At 49.9% G+C, this 20,158-nt stretch overlaps 2 protein-coding genes across 2 annotated transcripts; one reads left to right on the top strand and one right to left on the bottom strand.

The window, feature by feature from the left end:
- Positions 1–100: 100 nt before the first annotated feature.
- On the bottom strand, positions 101–10,979 carry QPCTL (glutaminyl-peptide cyclotransferase like). The gene is made up of 7 exons (XM_070402611.1): positions 10,763–10,979; positions 10,145–10,288; positions 9,130–9,411; positions 7,325–7,477; positions 7,126–7,225; positions 6,537–6,653; positions 101–4,406 (listed from the first exon to the last, which is right to left on the bottom strand). The coding sequence occupies exons 1-7, from the start codon at positions 10,970–10,972 to the stop codon at positions 4,261–4,263; spliced, it is 1,152 nt and encodes a 383-aa protein (XP_070258712.1). The 5' UTR covers positions 10,973–10,979; the 3' UTR covers positions 101–4,260.
- Positions 10,980–11,710: 731 nt separating this feature from the next.
- On the top strand, positions 11,711–15,721 carry SNRPD2 (small nuclear ribonucleoprotein D2 polypeptide). Its single transcript, XM_070402083.1, has 3 exons — positions 11,711–11,816; positions 13,398–13,577; positions 15,436–15,721. Coding segments are annotated over exons 1-3 (357 nt in total). The 5' UTR covers positions 11,711–11,814; the 3' UTR covers positions 15,611–15,721.
- The last annotated feature ends 4,437 nt before the right edge of the window (positions 15,722–20,158 follow it).

Below are 20,158 nucleotides of genomic sequence, written 5' to 3' on the forward strand. Positions count from 1 at the left end.
AGGATCCTTAGCCCAGTCCCTTAGCATGAAATTATTTTTGACTCTTCATCTGTGTCAGTTTGGACTCAAATCTCAAAATAGTAGTAGCTTAAACAAGAGAGTTTTTATTTCTTTAGAAATCCAGTGTTGGGCAGGTATGGTGGCCCTGAAGTCATCAGGAACACATGGTCCAAGGTGACTGCTAGAACTCTAGCCATCACCATTTTGTAGGAAGGGAAACCCCCTTCCTTCTGAGAGCACTACACTGTACAGTAGGTCCTCAAATTAACATCATTTCATTCAACGTCATTTGCTTCTCACTAGTCAGAACTTAACCAAATGGAAGGACTGCAAAGGAGACTGGGAAATGTAGTCTTTTAGCTGGATGTGTTATGCCCAACAAAAGAACTCTTACTAAAGATCCCTATAATGAAAGCTTTAAAATATCCATTTGATTATTTACTAAATAAAAAGGGATTAAGACATTGAAAAAAATTCAAGTATAAAAGAAGAGGTAAAATGGATTTTGAGAGGTAGCTGACATTCTTTGATATTCTTGTCAGGGAATCAAAATTTCCAGAGAAACTAGGATATATCCATAGTAGTTATTCAAAGCTTAGATTTTAGAATAAAAGAAACCTGGGTTTGAATCTTGGCTTGGTTTTATGGGACTTCTGTTCCCTGTGGAGGCAACCAGATTATTGGGATTCTTCTGCTGAAAATAGTAAGTTAAATATCTTTAAAGCATCAAATAGCCAATAAAATATGGTTAAGGACACACTAAGCCCATAAATTTAAAGAAAAGGTACATGGGGTCCTGAAGCCACTTTTTGCTCTGAGGGCACTTGCTGATGGGGACAAACGTGGGTGTCCTGTTTGTAGCCTTATTGGGGCAGGCAGAAGTCAAGGCCAAAGCCTGCCCGAGGTGAGGAATCTAATAGCCGAGACCCCACTGAACCATAGGCTGGGTAAGGGTGACCAGAAGATTGCAGAGATGTTCTGAACACTGAGGGGAGCACAGATCAAAGAAGAAGGTGGACCTGAAAACTGGCGGTCGCAGGCCGGCTCTGGCTCGGGCTTGCAGCTAGGTTTGCATCAGTGATGTTTCCCAGGTACTTCTAGCTGAGATGTTTGGCAGAAACAAACACACATCCTCTGGTGTGAGGAACTGTCCCCCAGAGTCCCCCACACATGATTTTCAGACAATGAGTGGTATACAGTCAGATAACCAAATACGCATGGAAATACACCAGCACGAGCAAGAACCAGCAAAACAACAGAGCAAAAACAGGCTTCAGATGATGAGACTCCGTCATAGATGAGAATACAAGAGCTTGCAAATACCTGCAGGGAACTCAGAGTTAAATAATAGCCTAGCCAATATGAAAGGAAAAAGCCCACCAACATGTAATAACCAAAAGTAAAAACTCAAGAGTGGCTAAACAGCAAATTAGACACAACTGAAGGTTTATTACACCAGAGATAAGTCCACAAAGTAGCAGACAAAAGTATATATAACCCGGCTGGTGTGGCTCAGTGGTTGGGTGTTGACCTATGAACCAGGAAGTCATGGTTTGATTCCTGGTCAGGGCACATTCCCAGGTTGCAGACTCAATCCCCAGTGTGGGGCGTGATTCTCTCTCATCATTGATGTTTCTATCTCTCCCTCCCTCTCCTTTCCTCTTTGAAATCAATATATATATTTTTTAAAAAAAAGTTATAGAGGATAGAGGGAAAAAGTATTTAATTGGCATTCTAGAATCAGAAGCAAGGATAGTGCAAAGATATTTAAAGATGTTCTTTACTCCAGGCTGATAAGACCAATACGCCCAACCAGTCAAGCAGGATGAATAAAAAGAAATGTACCCCTAGACACCCTGCAGTGAACGAGCCCAGCTATGTGATCTTCGGCAATGGATTTCTCTGAATCTCAGTATCTTAAAATGAAGAATGAGAATACTGATAGTTCCTCAAAAGATTGGCGTGATACATCTCATCCAGAGCGCTCAACTGTGCTTACTAAATACACCTAGTGGCCCCTTCAGAGCACGAGGCCGGGGTCCCAAGTTTGGGGCACAAATGGAGCTGGGGAAAGCAGCGGCGGTAACCTCATCTGTAAAATGGAGCTCACAATCCTTGCCCCAGATTCATGCAAAAACTACTCATCAGGCCCCTTGCCCAGTGCCTGGCGCACGGTGCCCTCAACCAGGGTGTCTTGTAGGGAGACAGGCTGGGGATGTAACCGAACACTGCTTCCCCTCTCCAATATGGAGGTGATGTCTCATGTACTTCTGCATGGCTGGGAGGCTCAGGGGACATGGTGGCCCACCGGAAATGAGCAAACAGGAATCTCCATGTGGTTTGAGACCCTCCGGCTGATGTCTGTCAATTTTCCTTTCTGAACTCTGGACTTCCGCCAGTTCCACCTCTAAGAGGTTATTAGTCCGTCCATCCACCCACCCCCAACCCCACTCTAACTTGCACCCAATTAAAAGCCTCAGGAGGAGCTACTATTTTTTTTTTAAATATATTTTATTGATTTTTTACAGAGAGGAAGGGAGAGGGACAGAGAGTTAGAAACATCGATGAGAGAGAAGCAGCGATCAGCCGCCTCCTGCACATCTCCCCACTGGGGATGTGCCTGCAACCAAGGCACATGTCCCTGACCAGAATCGAACCTGGGACCCTTGAGTCCGCAGGCCGACCCTCTACCCACTGAGCCAAACCAGTTAGGGCCAGGAGGAGCTACTTTTTGTTAACAATCTGTTGGTCCCAAACATGTGACTTAGAAGGGAGGTAGGACATGGTGTTAGGAGCATGGCCCTGTGTAGACTCTGTAAACAACTGGTTCATAAATTTCAGACCCAACCCCCTCATTTGCAAAATGAGAACCGAAATCATACCTACCTCAGGGTTTGGGGGGAGACTGAGTTGCTATATATAAAGTGCTCATGGTGCCTGGCCTGTAGTAGGTACCCCAATAAATGTCAGCTACTGTGGCAGAATGTGAATCGAGAACCTTCTCTTTATCCTCTCATTTGATATCCTGAGTTTAAACCCATGAATTCTTGAATCTTCTCCAGCCTTGGGTTGACTCAGGCCAATCAGTGCTCACCTTTACTACCTAATAACCCTCCAAACGGCCTGATATCCCTGCTACCTACCAGGTCTCCATCAAAGTCAGAAAGGTAGGCCCTGGCCTGTGTGGCTTGGTTGGGTGGCATCCCGTGCACAGAAAGGTTTCTGGTATGTGCCCTTGACCAGGAATTGAACCCAAGACCCTTTGGTGTGCAGACTGACACTAACCATTAAGCCACACCAGCCAGAGCAGAGCCTGCATTTTTAATAAGTACTCCAGCGGAGTCTGAAAATTAGGTATGGTTGGGAAATACTTTTTCAGGCCATCACTGGAGTTGGAGTTATACCCACCATCTCTCATTCCTGTACCCAGAACTTAAAAGAGACAGGACGATTTGGTATAACTAGTTTGCAGTGACCTCTGGCCTATCTTATTCCTTCCATAAACATACTAGTGTTTCCCAAAGTATCTTCTGAGGTACCTAGTTCTGTGAGGTGCTTCCCAAAAAAGGGGTTCCCTGGTGAAATACTTGGGAAAACATTGCATTGTCTTACCGTTGAAATTTCACATTGTGCAATGAACTCATTTAATGGCTCACCCTTCTTCCTTGATCCCTTCTTTCATGCAACATCTTTAAAGTTCTGCAGAATATGTTACTAGATTATTGCCTATTGGGTCTGCAGAATCTTGAGTTCCCAAGTATTGGCTTCCATCTCCTGCTCCCGCTTAGGAGCACATCCTCTGTGGGCCCCACATGGCACATCCACGCGGGAGCTGGGTTTGGACGGTGCAGTAGCAAGGCTGACACTCTGGAGAAGGAAGTGCCACAAAAACAGCCACAGAGAATTCACTGGGTTGGGTGGTGTTGCTGGTCCACATGCCAGTCCACGGTTTGCTGACTAGAACCAAGAATAGCAGTTGCCCTTGCGAACTTTTCCAGCCCAATGTCTCCCTCAGAGCAGGGCCCACGCTCTTACTCCTTTGGCTCTCACCCCACAACGGTCTCTTCCGTGTCTTTGAAGAGCGGCAGCTTGAGATACTCAAAGGAGAGAGGGTCTTCCAGTAACAGCACAAGCAGAGCCAAAGGCATTAAACAGGGCGAGCCAGCAAACCCAAGGTGGGCCCGGCCTGAGCTCGCTGGCTCCCGGTGCCCCTGCCACATTCCCTGTTGGGTCTTTCTCCATCAGAGTCAACCCGGCAGGCTAGAGCCCCAAGTATTCAGCCAGGAACACGGCGAGGATGCGGCTCAGGTTGTGCACCGTAGGTGGGTGCAGATTGGCCTCAGAGTCTTCAGCGGTGTGCCAGACAGAGGGGAAGGGCGTGGAGATGAGGTGGAGCACCGGGACCCCTGTGGGACAGAGAGAAGACTCAGGCCCAGCCCCCACCGCCTTCAGAAGATAACTCTGTTCTGGCGCTTGAAGAAATCTGAGCAATCGCTTAAAGTGTGTGAGGGTACATGTTAGTTTAAAAATATGTATCCAGTATATTGTTTTCCTAACACAAATTAAGAGGAACTCAAAATTTAATGCATTATGGAAAGACCAGGAGAAAGAACAGATGTCTGATTATCCGCTCTTTTTCTCTTCTTTACTAATAGTTAGCACTTACATAGTATTTGTTCTATTCCAGGCCCTAGTCTAAAGCCATACATCACAAATACACACCATTTTATTCTTATAATTACCCTTTAAGGTGGGCACCATAACTACCACCATTTTACAGATGTGGACACTGAGGCACAGAGGTAGGCAGAGGGATTTGCCTAAGATCCCCCCTCTAGTAAACAACAGTCAGAATTTGAACCCAGGCCATATGTCTGCATGTGTGTGTCTCCCCCCCGCCACCCCCCAATTTTAAAAATATTTTTTAGCTGAAACCGGTTTGGCTCAGTGGATAGAGCGTCAGCCTGCGGACTGAAAGGTCCCAGGTTCGATTCCGGTCAATGGCATGTACCTGGGTTGCGGGCACATTCCCAGTGGGAGGTGTGCAGGAGGCAGCTGATCAATGTTTCTCTCTCATCGATGTTTCTAACTCTCTATCTCTCTCCCTTCCTCTCTGTAAAAAATCAATAAAATATATTTAAAAAAAAAAATATTTTTTACTGATTTCAGAGAGGAAGAGGGAGAGATAGAAACATGAATGATGGGAGAGAGTCATTGATCGGCTGCCTCCTGCACACCCCCCACTAGGGATTGAGCCCACAACCCAGGCATGTTCCCTGACTGGGAATCGAACTGTGACCTCCCGGTTCATAGATTGACGCTCAGCCATTGAGCCACGCTGGCTGGGCCAGAGTCTGTGCTCTTAATCATTGTTCTGCATTGGGTTCCTGTCCTCAGAGCACTTCTCTCTGCATTTTTCCAGATTTGCTAAATATCGGTCCCATCACTAGACAGGAGGCACGTGTATTCTGGTGCATCACTGTATCCCTGATACCTTGCTCAGTACCTGCCTTGGGAAGTATTCGTTGAACGAATCAATAAAAAAGGTGTTGTAGTCCAGCTGGCGTGGTTCAGTGGTTGAGCGTTGACCTATGAACCAGGAGGTCACAGTTCAATTCCCCATCAGAGTGCATGCCCAGGTTATGGGCTCGATTCCCAATGTGGGGCATGCAGGAGGCAGCCGATCAGCGATTCTCTCTCATCATAGATGTTTATATCTCTCCCTCTCCCTTCCTCTCTGAATCAATAAAAAATATTAAAAAGAAAAAGGTGTAAGGAATGCATATTTGTTGAATAAGTAAATTAGAGTAAAAATTTTAAAAGCAGTTTTTAGCACTTACTATATGCCAAGCACTGTGGAAGCAGGCATTTCATATACCTAATCTTATCTCATCCTCCCAACACTGTGATTAGGAATATACACATAGATGTGCTTTTTATGTGTAAATCTCTTCATTTTCCCAGAAGAAATGGGGGCTCAGAGAGGCTACATAATTTGCCTTAGGTCAACCAGTGGTAAGTTGCAGATCCTAGAGCTCAGACCAATTCTGAAACCTACTATCTGAAACCCTCAACCAGATGTCTTCCACCCTAGCTGTGCATCCGAATCACCTGGGAGTTTTGCAAAACTAGCACAGAGACCCGAGATGGTGGCTCGGTGGGCCCAAAATGTGATTGGTGTTCTCCTAAGCTCCTCGGGTGATTCTGCTGGGCTGCCAGGGCACTGAAAGTCAAGAGCTAGAAGAAATTGCAATTACTAAGGAACAAACAGTACCAGCTCACATCTCTCAAATGCTTGTTATGTGTTAGGCACTTGTCCAAGAAAGGCCTTTACATTTTGTGTCAGCACATTCAATCCCCTCAAGGAGGGAGGAACTGAGATGGGCGCTATTGTCCCCACTTAAAGATGAGGAAATCAAGGCACAAATAGATTAAGCAACTTGCCAGCAGGCCCCCACCCTGGGAAGGGGTCAGGGCCAGGTCCCTCTGTGGCTTCCCTTGGACATCCGCCCCCCACACCGCCCTGCAACAAGTACCTCTGCGGAGGAAGGGGATGTGGTCGTCTTCCACAGAGCCAGGGGGCTCCCCGGGCTGGAAGTACATCATTTCCTGGGGGTGAGCCTGTAGCAGGTTCAAACGGTGCAGGCGCTTCTCTGGAGGGAGTGGGGATTAGGGAGCCAAAGTCAGTCCCCTCAGGGGTCAAAGGTTTTGCTCAGAAATCAGAGGAGGGCACGGGGTCTGAAGGTAAAGCACTGGTCACCCCCGTGTAAGAATGAATGCTAGTTCCCCCTTCCTGCAGCTGTACCGTGTTCCCCGATTATCATTAGCATCATGCCCACTTCACAGACAGGAAACTGAGGCTCAGGGATGAAGCCACTTGCCCAAGTTCACACAGCCGGTAAGGAGAGCCAAGATTCGAACCCAGGGCTACCTGACCCCCCTGCCCTGTTTATAATCACGACTGCTGTGGGATCTGTTTGTGTCTTGCCCTTTGTGTTAGTGCCTTAGAGAGAGGCTAGGAGGTAGAGAGAAGGCTGGATGACCCCTCAGAGGACAGGTGCCTGCCCCACCCCGACCCTCCCACCTGCATTCCAGGCTGGAGCCTGCCTCCACTGTTACCCTTACCGATGCTCTTCAGCCGATGGAACCAGCGGGCTGTGCGGGGGAAGTGACTGTAGAAGGTTGGATGGGGGGCTCCCAGGAGATCAAGAAGCATAAAGAGCTCCTAGGGAGAGAGGCCAGGCTGGAGAGGCCAGGTGGGATGCTGCCAACCTTACCTTACCTCCTCCCTCCCTAACCGAACCCAGTGGGGCCCTGGACTTACAATAGCCTGGATCCTGGTGGGGCCAGGACTGTGGGGTGCAGACTCCATGAGCTGGGCCAGGTGCCGGGAGCCATAGAGGGAGTCCTTGGGTCCCCACTCCTTCAGCGCCTCTTCGCCGTCCAAGAAGAGCAGCTGCAGGGTCACTGGGGCTGCCTGTGGGAGCTGGTGCTCAGTGTCAGCCCTGATCTTGACCCATCCCCATCTCCTGCCCCCTGCAAAGCTGAATGGGACAAACTAGGTCTCCTCACTCATAGAGCATAGACTCTGAGCCAGACCGCCTGGGTTCAAATCCTGGCTCAGCTGCTTCCTGGCCAAGCAGTCATGGGTAAGTTACTAACTTCTCAAAGCATCAGTATCCTCATGTAGAAATGGGGTTAAAAAAAAGAGAGAGAGAAAAGAAAAAGAGAGAAATGGGGTTAATAACAGGTCTATTTATAGGGTAGGATTCGAACCAGGTCCTAGAATAGTAACTGGCACATAGTAACTAAAGGGTTAGCTCTGATTATTATCCTTATTCCTCTAACCCGTTTTGTAAAAGAGACACACCCAGAAATGAATAATTACACAAACAGTGAAATGCAGTTGAGACCAATACTCCCCAAAATTACAGGGCCCTGAAAGAACACAGGAAGAACGAGGAGGATAACTGGCCCGGGGCATGCTGGGTCTGTGGGAAAGGGATGTTTGTACTGAGGGTAAGTGGGAGCTGGCCTGGCAAACCGGGTCAGAGGGAAGAGTGTTCCCAGGCAAGGAAGCAATATGGACCAGGGCTGGGCCAGAGAAGGGGTTAGGGAAAGTTTGAGAAGAGGCCTGAGGGGTCAGCAAGGGCTTTGGGGCACTGGGAAGTGGGGGGAGGAGGGTCTAAGCAGGGGAGGAGCATGAGGAAACGAGTGTTTTCATTCATTCATTCCACGCATCTTATTTTTTATTTTTTCCTATTTCCACTCATTTTAATTGATATCCTACTTCATTCCAGGCAATACTCTGGGCCCAGGGAATAGAGCAGAAACAAAAGCAGCCAAATCCCTGACTAGATGGAGCTTATTCTAGTGTGAGACAGACAGACAAATCAACATAAGCATCACAAATCATGGGAAGGCCTTGTTGAGAAGGTAACATCAGAATGGACACCTGAATGAAGGATGGGAGCCAGCTAGGAAGACAACTGAGAAAAGCACATTCGCCCTAGCTGGTTGGCTCAGTGGATAGAGTGTCGGCCTGCGGATTGAAGGGTCCCAGGTTCGATTCTGGCCAAGGGCACATGCCTGGGTTGTGGGCTCGATCCCCAGTAGGGGGCGTGCAGGAGGCAGCCAATCAATGATTCTCTCTCATCATTGATGTTTCTATCTCTCTATCCTTCTCCCTTCCTCTCTGAAATCAATAAAAATATATTTAGAAAGAAAGAGAAAGAAAGAAAGAAAAGAAAATTCTAGCCAGAGCAAGTACAAATGCTCCTCAGGGAGTTATCCTTGTGGATTTGAGGTACACAAGACAGTAGGTAGCTAGAGTAGGATGAGAGAGGGGCGAGGGGTAGCAGATGAGACTAGAGAGGTAACTAGTAGGATGGGGCGCATCTCATGGGCCACTATAAAAACTCTCTGGCTTATGCATGGAATGAGGTAGGGGCCATGGGAGAATTTGGGGCAGAGAAGGGACAGGATCTGACATTCAGGAGTTGGAAAGATCCCGGTGGCTTTGTATGTGTAGTAGTGACAGGAAAACAAGACCGGGCAAGGGAGGGTGGTGGCTTCAACCAAGGGAGAGGTTGCCCCTGCCCTCCCCCCACTCCTCCCCCCACTCCTCACCTGATCCTTGGTTCTACTCAGTTCCTGGTCCAGGGCCTGGGCCAGCTCCAGTAGCAGGGCACAAGGCACAGCTGAATCCGTGGCCCCCACAAACGGGGCTGACTCAGATGGGAAGAACTTCGAGTCATAATGGCAGGCAAGGGTGAGGTGACGGGCAGCCCCTGGGTCCAGTGTGGCCACCACATTGGCAAAGTCCAGTGGTCCCAGGGGCGTTGAGGCTGTGAAGGGGTCCAGCTCCACGTGCCAGCCTGCCGTCAGGGTCCGCAAAGTGGCCTCCAGGAACTAGTGGCAAGAGAGAGGTGGGTGGGGGTACTGGGGAGTATAGAGGGAAAAGGGCCATGTGACCTGAGCCATGCAGAGCAGTCGGGTTGACTCACAAGTCCCACTTCAGTTTTAATCATTCCTTTCACATTTCTGCTAAGTACCTATTAAGTGCCGTGGAATGACCCCACCTCTTGATGCCAAGACTAACCACAGCTCACTCCTCAAAAGCACTCACTGTGTGCCAAGCCCTGTTCTAGGAACTCTGTAGGGTAGGGACCATCAGTGGCTCAATTCAAAGCTGAGGAAACTGAGGCTCGGGGCGCTTAGGAAACTACTCCAAGGGGCTGAAGTGGGATTTGAACTCGGGCAGTATTCAAATGACTCTGGCTGCTTTCTGGGGGGCAATATAGAGACGCTACAGCACCAGGTCTGGAGCCAACCTGTTTGGATTGAAACCGTAGGTACACCATTTACTAGCTGTGGGATTTGGGCATAAAAGGCCCAACTGCTCTGGGCCTCAGTTTCCCCGTCTGCATAGTGAAGGTCACATTGGTACCCACTTCATAAAGCTGTTGTTACTCGTGCCAAGCACATAGTAGGCTTTTAGTGGGGGCGGTACAGAGGGCAGTACAGCTTGGTAGTCACTTACTCTAGAGTCTAGAGATTAGCTCCACTTTCTGTGGGTCTTGGGCAGAATGCCTATTTCCCATTCCCTAGCGGTCTGAGGGGTCAGGTGTGAGTGACCCTTTACCTTTCTGACTTGGAGACTGCCCGGGCTGCCCGGCGTTCGCACAACCAGCAGGGGGCGCAGGTAAGTGTTCCAGAGACGCTGTGGGTCCAGTTGCCCCACCACCTTCCGCATTCGGGCTTCTGGGAGGCTCGCGATCAATGGGCCCTTGGGTAGGGGGTGGGATGGGGAAAAGATAAGCGTGAGAGCAACCCCCCTACTCCGGGCGCCATCGCCCCTAAGAAGCGCCGGTACCTTTTCCTAATTGCAGGTTCCGGCATCAGAGGTGTCTAGGATAAACCCTAGTCACAGGAAAAGCCCCTCCAAGCCCATCCCGTCCATCCTGCCCAAATCCTGATCGGGAAATCGAGGCCCAGCGAGAGGAAGGGACTCTTCCAAATAGATGACTTTAGGATTAGAGCCCAGAAATCCCAATTTCACCACCCCAGACCCTTCCTCTTAAAGGGGAGCCACTATTACAGAACAAGACTGAAGCCTCATTCCATTAACAAGGGGGATGCGCCCTAAAGACCACGACAGTGGCACCTGCAGATTAGGACGTGATAAAGCCACGTCCATCCGAAACCTTAGGTAGGGGGAGGAGAGGGATGAGGGCCCCGTGGTGCCCCCGCCGGGCCTCACCCGCAGCTCCCGGCCGGGCGGCAGCTCCTCAGCCCCGCGGTGCCAACCGCTCCAGATGGTATAGAACGCCGAGGCCACGGCCAGCGCCAGCAGCAGCAGCGGCAGCTGCTGCGCCCGCGGTAGCAGGCGGCGATTGGGCGGGGACGGTGGCTGCAAGAGGCCGCGTCCCCCGAGCCGTAGCCGAGGCCGCCCGCGGCCCCCGGAACGCATGGTAGCTTAGCCCAGAAACCGGTCCTGGACCGCGGATCGAATTTAGGCCCAGCCAAGTCCCACCCCATGGAATTACCGGGCCAATGAGCAACAAGAGCGGCTACACCATCCCACCCTCCCGCGAGCAGCGAAGCCAATAGGGACTCTCGTTCTGAGGCCACGCCCCCCAGCCTCCCAGCGGCTTAGGCAACAAGATTCCCCAGAGAGTTACACAACCCTAAAGGGAGCGCGAAAGGGGTAGGCTCCGCCTCAGCGTGAGAGGGGAAGCCAATGAGAAGCGTTTAATTATGGAAAACCTTCGACTTCCCGGGCGCGAGTCCACGCCCCTCCCGGATGTAGGCAAAGCTTTGGTTTCGTGGAGTCGGAAAGATCAATAGACACGTAAACGAACCTTCCCCCAAGAGAAAGGGGCGGGGTCTATCCCGAAAGAGAAGAGCGGATTGGCTTATCAGAGACCACGCCCCCGAAGGGAGGGCCGGCGGGCCTTTAGAACTGGCGCGCCTTTTCCCTTGAGCCACCTGAGCCGTTCTACCACAAAATAGTCTAAATAGGACCCGCTTTCTTTTTCTCTCCGTTGTCGTGAACATCTAACCCATATGGTCCTGAGTGACTCTGAACCACTAAGCAATGCTTTTACCCCAACGCCTCTACCAAGGAACTGAATAGAACCAAGGCGGGCTCGCTGGACCAACAGGCCACACCCACACCGCTGATTGAGTTTGCGCAGGCGCGCACGGAAGTGAGCTGCGGGAAGCGGAAGTCCCGCCTTTCTCGCGCTTTCTCTTCGGAGGCCGAGGCAACGCGGAGGACAGGAGCGTTCTGAGAGCGCAACCACCGCCACCATGTGAGGCCGGGGAGGCTTAAACGGCGGGAGTGGGTGGAGGGTGCAAATTTGGCCACTTACCGGTGGAAGGGGATGGGCAGAGCGGGGCACGGATACGGAGGTTTTAGGGGTCGAGTGGGATACTGTTCTGTTGAGTTTGAGAACGCGCGTGGGGCTTTTGACGGCGCCTGAGTTCCGGAGAGGGAACAGCTCTATCAGATAACGGGCTGGCGGCTTTTCCAAATAATTAGCCTTCCTGAAATGAATTTTAAGCGGGAGCGATTTTACGAATATAGAACCTCGAGAGGAAAACGCGGAATTGTGGGAATAACGGCTTAAGATGAGGGACTATCCGGATAATTTGAGCTGGGGACCTAATTCGTGACATTTTCTAATAATGAGACACAGGAATGATTTTTAGTTATTTATCCATTGAGCAATTACTGAAGTGCTCGTGTATCAGGCACTGCTTTACCTACCTGGGGCCTATCAATGAATTCCCCTCCCCCAAGAAAGTCCTCTGCTCAGCTTATGGGGAGGGAAGAGGCAGGTGGTAAATGTAATAATAATAAACAGGTAAAGTATATGGTGTGTTAGGTGACCGGGGCTATGAGTAAAGAAACAAGAGAGCAGAGTAAAAACAATGCTAATGCCAATTTTGAAAGACAGTAACTTAACTAGCACAGAAGGGCACGTGTAAAGAAAGTGAGAGAACGAGCCACAGAGATCTAGGCAGAGGGAAAACCAAATGCAGAGGCCCAGGATGAAAATTTGCCGAATATCTTAACCACCCAGAAGGCCACTGTGGCTGCAACAGAATGAAAGAGACGGGTAAATGCAGGGCCTGGTAAAAACGTTGGATTTTGCTTTTTGCACTGAGATAGGAGCCCTGAGAGGATTTTGAAGAGCGAGATGACGTGACTTAGTTCTTGGCTCCATAGAGCACTGCCTGGCAGTGTAGGGAGACCAGCAAGACTCTAGGAGAGAGGTGATGGGAGGTGCAGGACGTGGTAAGAGATGGCTGGATTCTGGATATATTTTAGAGGCAGATGACAGGCTTTGCAGACAGATTGAATGTAGGATGTGAGAGAAAGAAGAGAATCAAGTTGACACCAGTTTTTGCTCCAAGAACTGGGAGGATGGTGTTACCCTTGATGGAGATGAGGAAGGCTGTGGCTAGAGTAAGTGAGGTGGTTGGGCATTGTGGAGCTCGGTCGAGGCCAGGGGTGGGCAAACTTTTTGACTCGAGGGCCACAATGGGTTCTTAAACTGGACTGGAGGGCCGGAACAAAAGCATGGATGGAGTGTTTGTGTGAACTAATATAAATTCAAAGTAAACATTATTACGTAAAAGGGTACGGTTTTTTTTGTTTGTTTGTTTGTTTTTTGTTTTGTTTTGTTTTGCCCACGGGCCGTAGTTTGCCTACGGCTGGGCTAGGATGTGCAAGATTGGAAATCTGTTAGGCATCCAGATGGTGAAGCCATGGGAGGCCTGCGGAGGGTGGGTGTGTTGGGGGAAAGGTTGGGAAGACGCGGGAGCGTGACCACCCCTGCTCCTGCTCCGAGCGCTCTCACCTGTGGGTTTCATACTTGCCCACTCAGGAGCCTTCTCAACAAGCCCAAGAGTGAGATGACCCCGGAGGAGCTGCAGAAGCGGGAGGAGGAAGAGTTTAACACGGGCCCACTCTCCGTGCTCACGCAGTCCGTCAAGAACAACACCCAGGTGCTCATCAACTGTCGCAACAACAAGAAGCTCCTGGGCCGGGTGAAGGCTTTTGACAGGTGAGGGCTTTTTGACGGGATCTTGGGAGGGGTTCTGTCCAGGCCTGGAGAATCAGCCCCAGCTGCAGCCCGAGGAGCCTGCATCCCAGGTTCCTCAGAAGCTAGGAGAGTAAGCACCTAAACGCCCGAGGTGTGACTGTCTCTTGCTGCCCCTCCAGCCATACAGTACAGTGGTTATGGGCATCTACTTAGGAGCCAGTCCTCGTGGGTCATGTCCCAGCGCTGTCTCTTAGCAGCCACGTGACCTTTGGCAGGTGACTATCGTGTCTGTGCAGTGGCAGTAATCATGGTGGTTGCAAAGGTTCAATGGTTTAATACATGTAAAGTGTAATAGGTCACTAGAAGCACAGTATCTGGCACACAGGCGTTTCTCAATCTAGTTATTGCATAATTAGAGTGTGCACTGTTCCAGGTACTGTTTTAGGCTCTGGAGACACAGCAGTGACTAAAACAAACATGGTTCCTAAACTCAGAGAGCTTGTTATAGGTAGGAAAGCCGACGGGAATTGGTAAGTTCTACGGAGAAAAGTAAAGCCAGGTAAGAATATGGAGCACTGGGGAAGGGAGTGCTATCTTAGATGGGTAATCAGAGAGGCCCCATCTGAAGAGACAGCGATGAACAGACCTGAATAAGATGAACAAGCAATCTAGGGTCTGCGTGTTTCAGCCGCAGGGAACATGCCCTTCACCAGAATTGAACCCGGGACCCTTCAGTCTGCGGGCCGACGTTCTAGCCGCTGAGCCAAACGGGCTCGGGCTATAATTTGTATTTTTTAGGTAGCATTTGTAAAATGCTTCCCTCACAGTAGTGTGCTGAGTGAGGCTCACTTCTGGAACATTTTGGCCACTAACTGTTACATGAACAAGTCTCCCTCTGAGCCTCACTTTCCTCTTGAGTAAAATGGGAATAAGAACAGGAAGTGCTGAGCACAAGGAAGCAGATAGACCTGGGTTGGAACACTGGCTCTGTCACTTCCAAAATGTGTGGCCTGGGGTGAGTCACGTCATCCCACTGCGTTCAGTTTTCTGCTGTACAAGTGGGAGGTAACATTAGGAAGGTTGAGAACCACTGCTCTTATCCCTTCACCTTGCTTTAGTTTTTCTTCGTAGCAGTTACCACATGACAGCATGTTACAGGGCCAGGCTCTGTTCGCTTGCTTAGCATCCTCTCCTTACTAGAATGCACACCGCATCAGGACAGGGATAATGTCTGTTTTGTTCATTGCAAGTGTTTGTTGAGTGAAGTAATGCATACTGTCTTCATGTGAGCCTACCCAGGCCCCAGGGGCCTCTGATTCTCCAAAGAGAAGCAGCTCCTCCAGAAGTGGTGGGAGTTAAAAAGCAGAAGCAGCCCTAGCCAGTTTTGCTCAGTGGATAGAGCATCAGCCCTTGGACTGAAGGGTCCCAGGTTTGATTCCATTCTAGGACACCTACCTCGGTTTCAGGCTCAATCCCCGGCCCGGGCACTTGCAGGAGGCAAGGAATCGATGTGTCTCTTTCACATCGATGCTTCTCTCTCTGTCTCCCTTCCACTCTCTCTAAAAATCCATGGAAAGTATCCTGGAGTGAGTATTAACAACAAAAAGCACAGGAGGGACCATTTTGTTTGCCAGGCCCTGTTCTAAGTACTTTACAAAAATGCTGATTTAATCTGTGCAACAGCCCCACGAGGTGGGCACCATGAATGTCTCCATTTTAGAGAGGAGGAAACTGAGGCACAGAGGGACAATGTCGTTGCCTCAGCCTGCACCTGAGGGCTTGCAGTGCTGCTGCAGGAGGGAGGCAGCACCTCACAGAGGAGGGCCGGTCAGAAGGCTGCCCCTCACACCCGGTGCCTTCCCCTCCCTGTCCCCACCAGGCACTGCAACATGGTGCTGGAGAATGTGAAGGAGATGTGGACCGAGGTCCCCAAGAGTGGCAAGGGCAAGAAGAAGTCCAAGCCAGTCAACAAGGACCGCTACATCTCCAAGATGTTCCTGCGCGGGGACTCGGTCATTGTGGTCCTGCGGAACCCACTCATCGCTGGCAAGTAGGGGCTTGCTCCCTGCTGTCAAAACTCACTCCTCCCCCCCCCCCCCCCCCCCCGCAAAGACCCGCCCTTTGACACGAGAACAATAAAAGCCTGGTGTGTTTGTTTTTTTTTTTTTCCTAGTGGCATCTGTCTGTTCCCAGGGCCTTATGAGTGGGACGGACTTGGGGAGGGAGGCAGCTGAGCATGGGGCCGAGCACTGGGATCAGGACCTCTCTGAGCAGATGAAGAGGCCCTGTCTCTGCCCCTTCCACGCCTCAGTTTCCCTGTCTGTGAAGTGAGTCGGTTGGACAGAGAAAGCTTTTGCTCTTTCCTATTTAGTCTTTTCTAGCTTCTCATTACCCTGTCTCTCCTTTGTTCCTCTGAATGAGTCAGCCTTGCTTGAAATTTCTGGTCTTTTTTTCTGTTTGTTCAGTCAGATCAACATTCTCCAATGTTTACTTTCTCTGTGTCCAGCTTTGTGTTGCAATCCTGCGGACAGCAGTGCTTGAGACAGCTCTGACCTGCCCTCACTGATGGGAGGAGATACGTGTTTAAAGCAGTTGGTACTCAAGGTCCTGACCAGGTAGCTCAGTTGGTAGAGTGTCATCCTGATACGCCAAGGTTGCGGGTTCCATCTATAATTAGGTCACATACAAGAAGCAGCCAATGAATGCATAAGGAAGTGGAACAACACATCTATGTTTCTCTTTCCTCCTCCTCCTCCCTTCTTTCTAAAATCAATAAGTACAGATTTTTAAAATGTCCAGTAACCTCAAGTGATTGGTTCTAGTGGTCTACCTTTCCCTGGCCACTCACTGTTTCATGTTTTCTCTCTCAATGTTTATCTCTGCCTCTCCCTTAAAAAAAAAAATTTAAACAATGTTTATAAGGAAAAAGAAAAAGCAACCATGCTGTCACCTACTGAGCTGTTAGGCTGCCAGCCCTAGGCCCTGCTGATCAGACTTCCAGCAGCTCTGAGCAGGCACTGTTATTTATTGCCTCCAATTCCCAGAGGAGGGAGCTGAGGCACAGAGAAGTGGTGTCACTTGCCCAGGGACACCCAGCCAGGAAGTGGTGCTGAGTCAAACCCACCCTGCTCCTGAGCCTGTGGCTTCACCCCTGAGCTCTGCTGTCCTTCAAATGACAACTTAATTACCATTGAGGGAAATTCTCTGACAAACGGGAGTAGAGCTGAGAAAGGAGGGCCTTATTGTTTTCCTCTGATGTACACACATCACTCTCTCCCCATCAAGATCTCTGTGTTCTGTCTGCCTGCATCTGTGTGTCTGTTCTCCAGGCCTAATGCCAGGTGGTGCAGGAGTTTGCAGAGCCTGACTTACCCTGTGAGCTGCAGAGCTAGGGATCCTGCAGCAGGAGAGGACCTGACATACACAGGGTGACGTGTGGGGCTATAAAGTTGAATGCTTACTGGGTGGTGAATTGGAACAACCCTCTGAAGTAGATACTGGAGCCATCCCAGTTTACAGATGAGACAGCTGGGACTTAGTGGGTGATGACTTACCCACATCACTCAGGGAAGCAGTGGAGCCACGTTCAAACTCGGGGAGCCAGGCCCTCATGAGCCGCCTTTACTGTCAGGGAACAGGCCAGAGCCACAATGTCCTAATCTGTGAAGTGGGATCAGTGGTGCCTGGCCGGTATGGCTCAGCTGGTTGGAGCATTGTCCTGAACACCGGAAGGTGGTTTGACCCCGATTTTAGTATGTATGGGAGGCAACCATTTCTCTCGCTCTTTTCCTCTAAAATCAAAATCATGTCCTATAAAAATAAAGTGGGGGCAGTGGTACTGCTGCAGGAAACTTCCCAGGGATTCGGTTCTTTTGCAGGAGTAAGGACAGCACAAGGCCTGGAGTCTCTTCTGTTCAAATCTGCCCGGCCTCCCTCTGGTTGTTGATTTGCTTTCCCTGGGGGATGAAACTTAATTATCCTGCCTTTCAGGCTGGGGCAAGATTCCAGCCCAGCACCCAGCTTGGCATCAGTCTGAATTTCAGCCGCCATCACCTCCCAAATGGTTCCTAATTCACCTTTTCTTCAGTGGTGGAAACAAAAGCGGAGGCGGCAGGCATAGTCCCAGGCACGCTGGCCAAGCATTCAGCACCCACCACGCACTAGGCATCCTAAGAAGAATAACTCATTTGAAACTCAGGCAATGGGTATTCTTATACCCATTTCCCAGAATTGGAAAGTGAGGCATAGAGAAGCTGAGAATCTTCTCCAAGTCACACAGCTAATAAGTAGCCAAACTAAGATTTGAACCAGGCTATTTGTTTCCTACAGCTTTATTCTGGTTTTTGTTTTTGTTAAAATGGCAAAATTTGTATATATTTTATCACAGTAAAAAACATGGTTATAATATAACCTTCCACAGCTAGGCACTCAGTAACCAAATAAATACTTGATTTTAAAATGAGATTCATTTAAATATCTTTTTATTGATTTCAGAGAGGGAGAGAAACATCAGTGATGAGAGAATCATTGATCAGCTGCCTCCTGCGCGCCCCCTACTGGGGATTGGACCCATAACCAGGCATGTGCCCTTGACAGGAATCCAGTGCGGGACCCTTCAGTCCACAGGCTCTATCCACAGAGCCAAACCGGCTAGGGCTTCACTCTGTTGTTGTTGTTGTTAAGATTTTTTTATTGTTTTTTTAGAGATAGGGGAAGAGAGAGGCATCGATGTGAGAGCAAAACATCAATCAGCTACCTCATGCACATCCCCTCCTGGGGAACAAGCCCACAACCTGGGCATGTGCCCTGACTGGGAATCGAACCAGCAACCTTTTCGGTGCTTAGGATGACTGTCAGCCAACTGAGCCACATCAGCTACGGCAAGCTTTACTTTTAATACTGCCTTTCAGAGAGCAACCCTTAGGAAGTGTTTTGTGCTCGTACACACACACACACACGCACACACAATTTTAATTGTATACATTGAAAATAGTTAAGCATCACATGAACATTCCCAATTGGGGCTTCTCTTAGTGGGGACTGTGACAGCATGATGTACATGTTGATGTCCATGTTATGGCAACACATGGCTGAAGAGCAGTGCTACCCTCCGGGGGGGTGTGGGGGGTGGCTGCCACAGGCTCCCAGCCTCAGTCATTTCTCATTGCCTGGCCAAAACATTCTCATTCTCTCTCTCTCTCTCTCTCTCTCTCTCTCTCTCTCATCTCAACACACACACCAAAAAACACAACACAACTGTTTCTCATGCTTTATTTACATTACAGGGGTGGGGAGCCTTTTTTCTGCCAAGGGCCATTTGGATATTTACAACATCATTCGCAGGCCATGAAAAATTATCAACTTAAAAATTAGCCTGCTATATTTGGTCAAACATTTAATTAACTCACCCTAATGCCGTGGCAGGGCCAGACCACGTGGCTTCAAGGGCCTTATATGGCCTGAGGACCCTCCCCTAGGGCCCATACCCTCCCAGAACCCACAAGGAAGGGGTAGGGGGCAGCAAGGCCACCTCATGTTTAAAGGACTCTGAGTTTGTCTGTCCAGGGAGCTGGAGACCCAAGGAAAATAATTGACTACACCCAGGTTCTAATTGAATCTATCTGTATCTGTGGGGGGAGGATTAGGAGTGAGGGCTTGGGTGTGTGCAGGTGATCCAGCTACAGTGTGGCTGTTGGCTTCCCCCAATTCGCCCAGTGCCCAGGGGGCCACTCAGGAGGGTGAGGATGTGCGGCCACACTCGCCAGCCAGCAGTGGTCCTGGCCTCTCTGGATGCAAGGTTTCAGCCGGGGCCTGCCCTGAATTGCCCGTGTTTATATCTACACTGAATCCTCCTCTCTGGACCCCAGTGGGCTCACACTTCTGTCTCCAGCTCTAACCTCTGCCTGAGCTCCAGACCTTTAGTCCCAGGTTAACACGTCCAAAGAGCAGTCTCAGTTCACCCCACCCTAAACCCAATCTCCCTTTCCTTTCTCCACAGTCTCAAACCGACGAGTCTTCCTGGACTTCTTTCTCTTCTTGCTGAACTTTCGCATGCAATTCATCACCAAATCCTCAGTTCTACCTTTAAAATAGCTCGAGTCCAACTGCTTCACGCTCCTCCATGGCTACCCCCTGGGTCAGCCTCCATCACCTCCCGCCTGCAGTCTCCTCACTGGGCTCCCAGTGTCCATCCCTTGTAATCTGTTCCCCCACAGGGCAGACAGAAGGCTCTGTTTAAAACATTAGCCCATGAGCCCTGGCTGGGTAGCGAGTAGTTCAGTTGATTGGAGCGTTGTCCCAAATCACCAGGGGTGGGGAACCTTTTTTTCTGCCAAAGACCGTTTGGATATTTGTAACATCATTCGCAGGCCATGCAAAATTACCAACTTAAAAATTAGCCTGCTATATTTGGTCAAACATTGGATTAACTCCCCCCTAATGCCTTGGCAGGGCCAGACCAAAAGATCTTGCAGACCTTATAGAGCCCACGAACCAGATGTTCCCTACCCCTGCGATACACCAAGGTTGGAGTTTGGCCCCCGGTCAGAGCACATACAAGAAGCGGCCAATAGGTAGCCCTGGCCTGTGTAGCTCGGTTGGCT

Source organism: Myotis yumanensis, unplaced genomic scaffold, assembly GCF_028538775.1.
Source record: "Myotis yumanensis isolate MYYU_CA2020_CCGP unplaced genomic scaffold, mMyoYum1.0.hap1 SCAF_23, whole genome shotgun sequence".
NCBI classification, from domain to species: Eukaryota; Metazoa; Chordata; class Mammalia; order Chiroptera; family Vespertilionidae; genus Myotis; species Myotis yumanensis.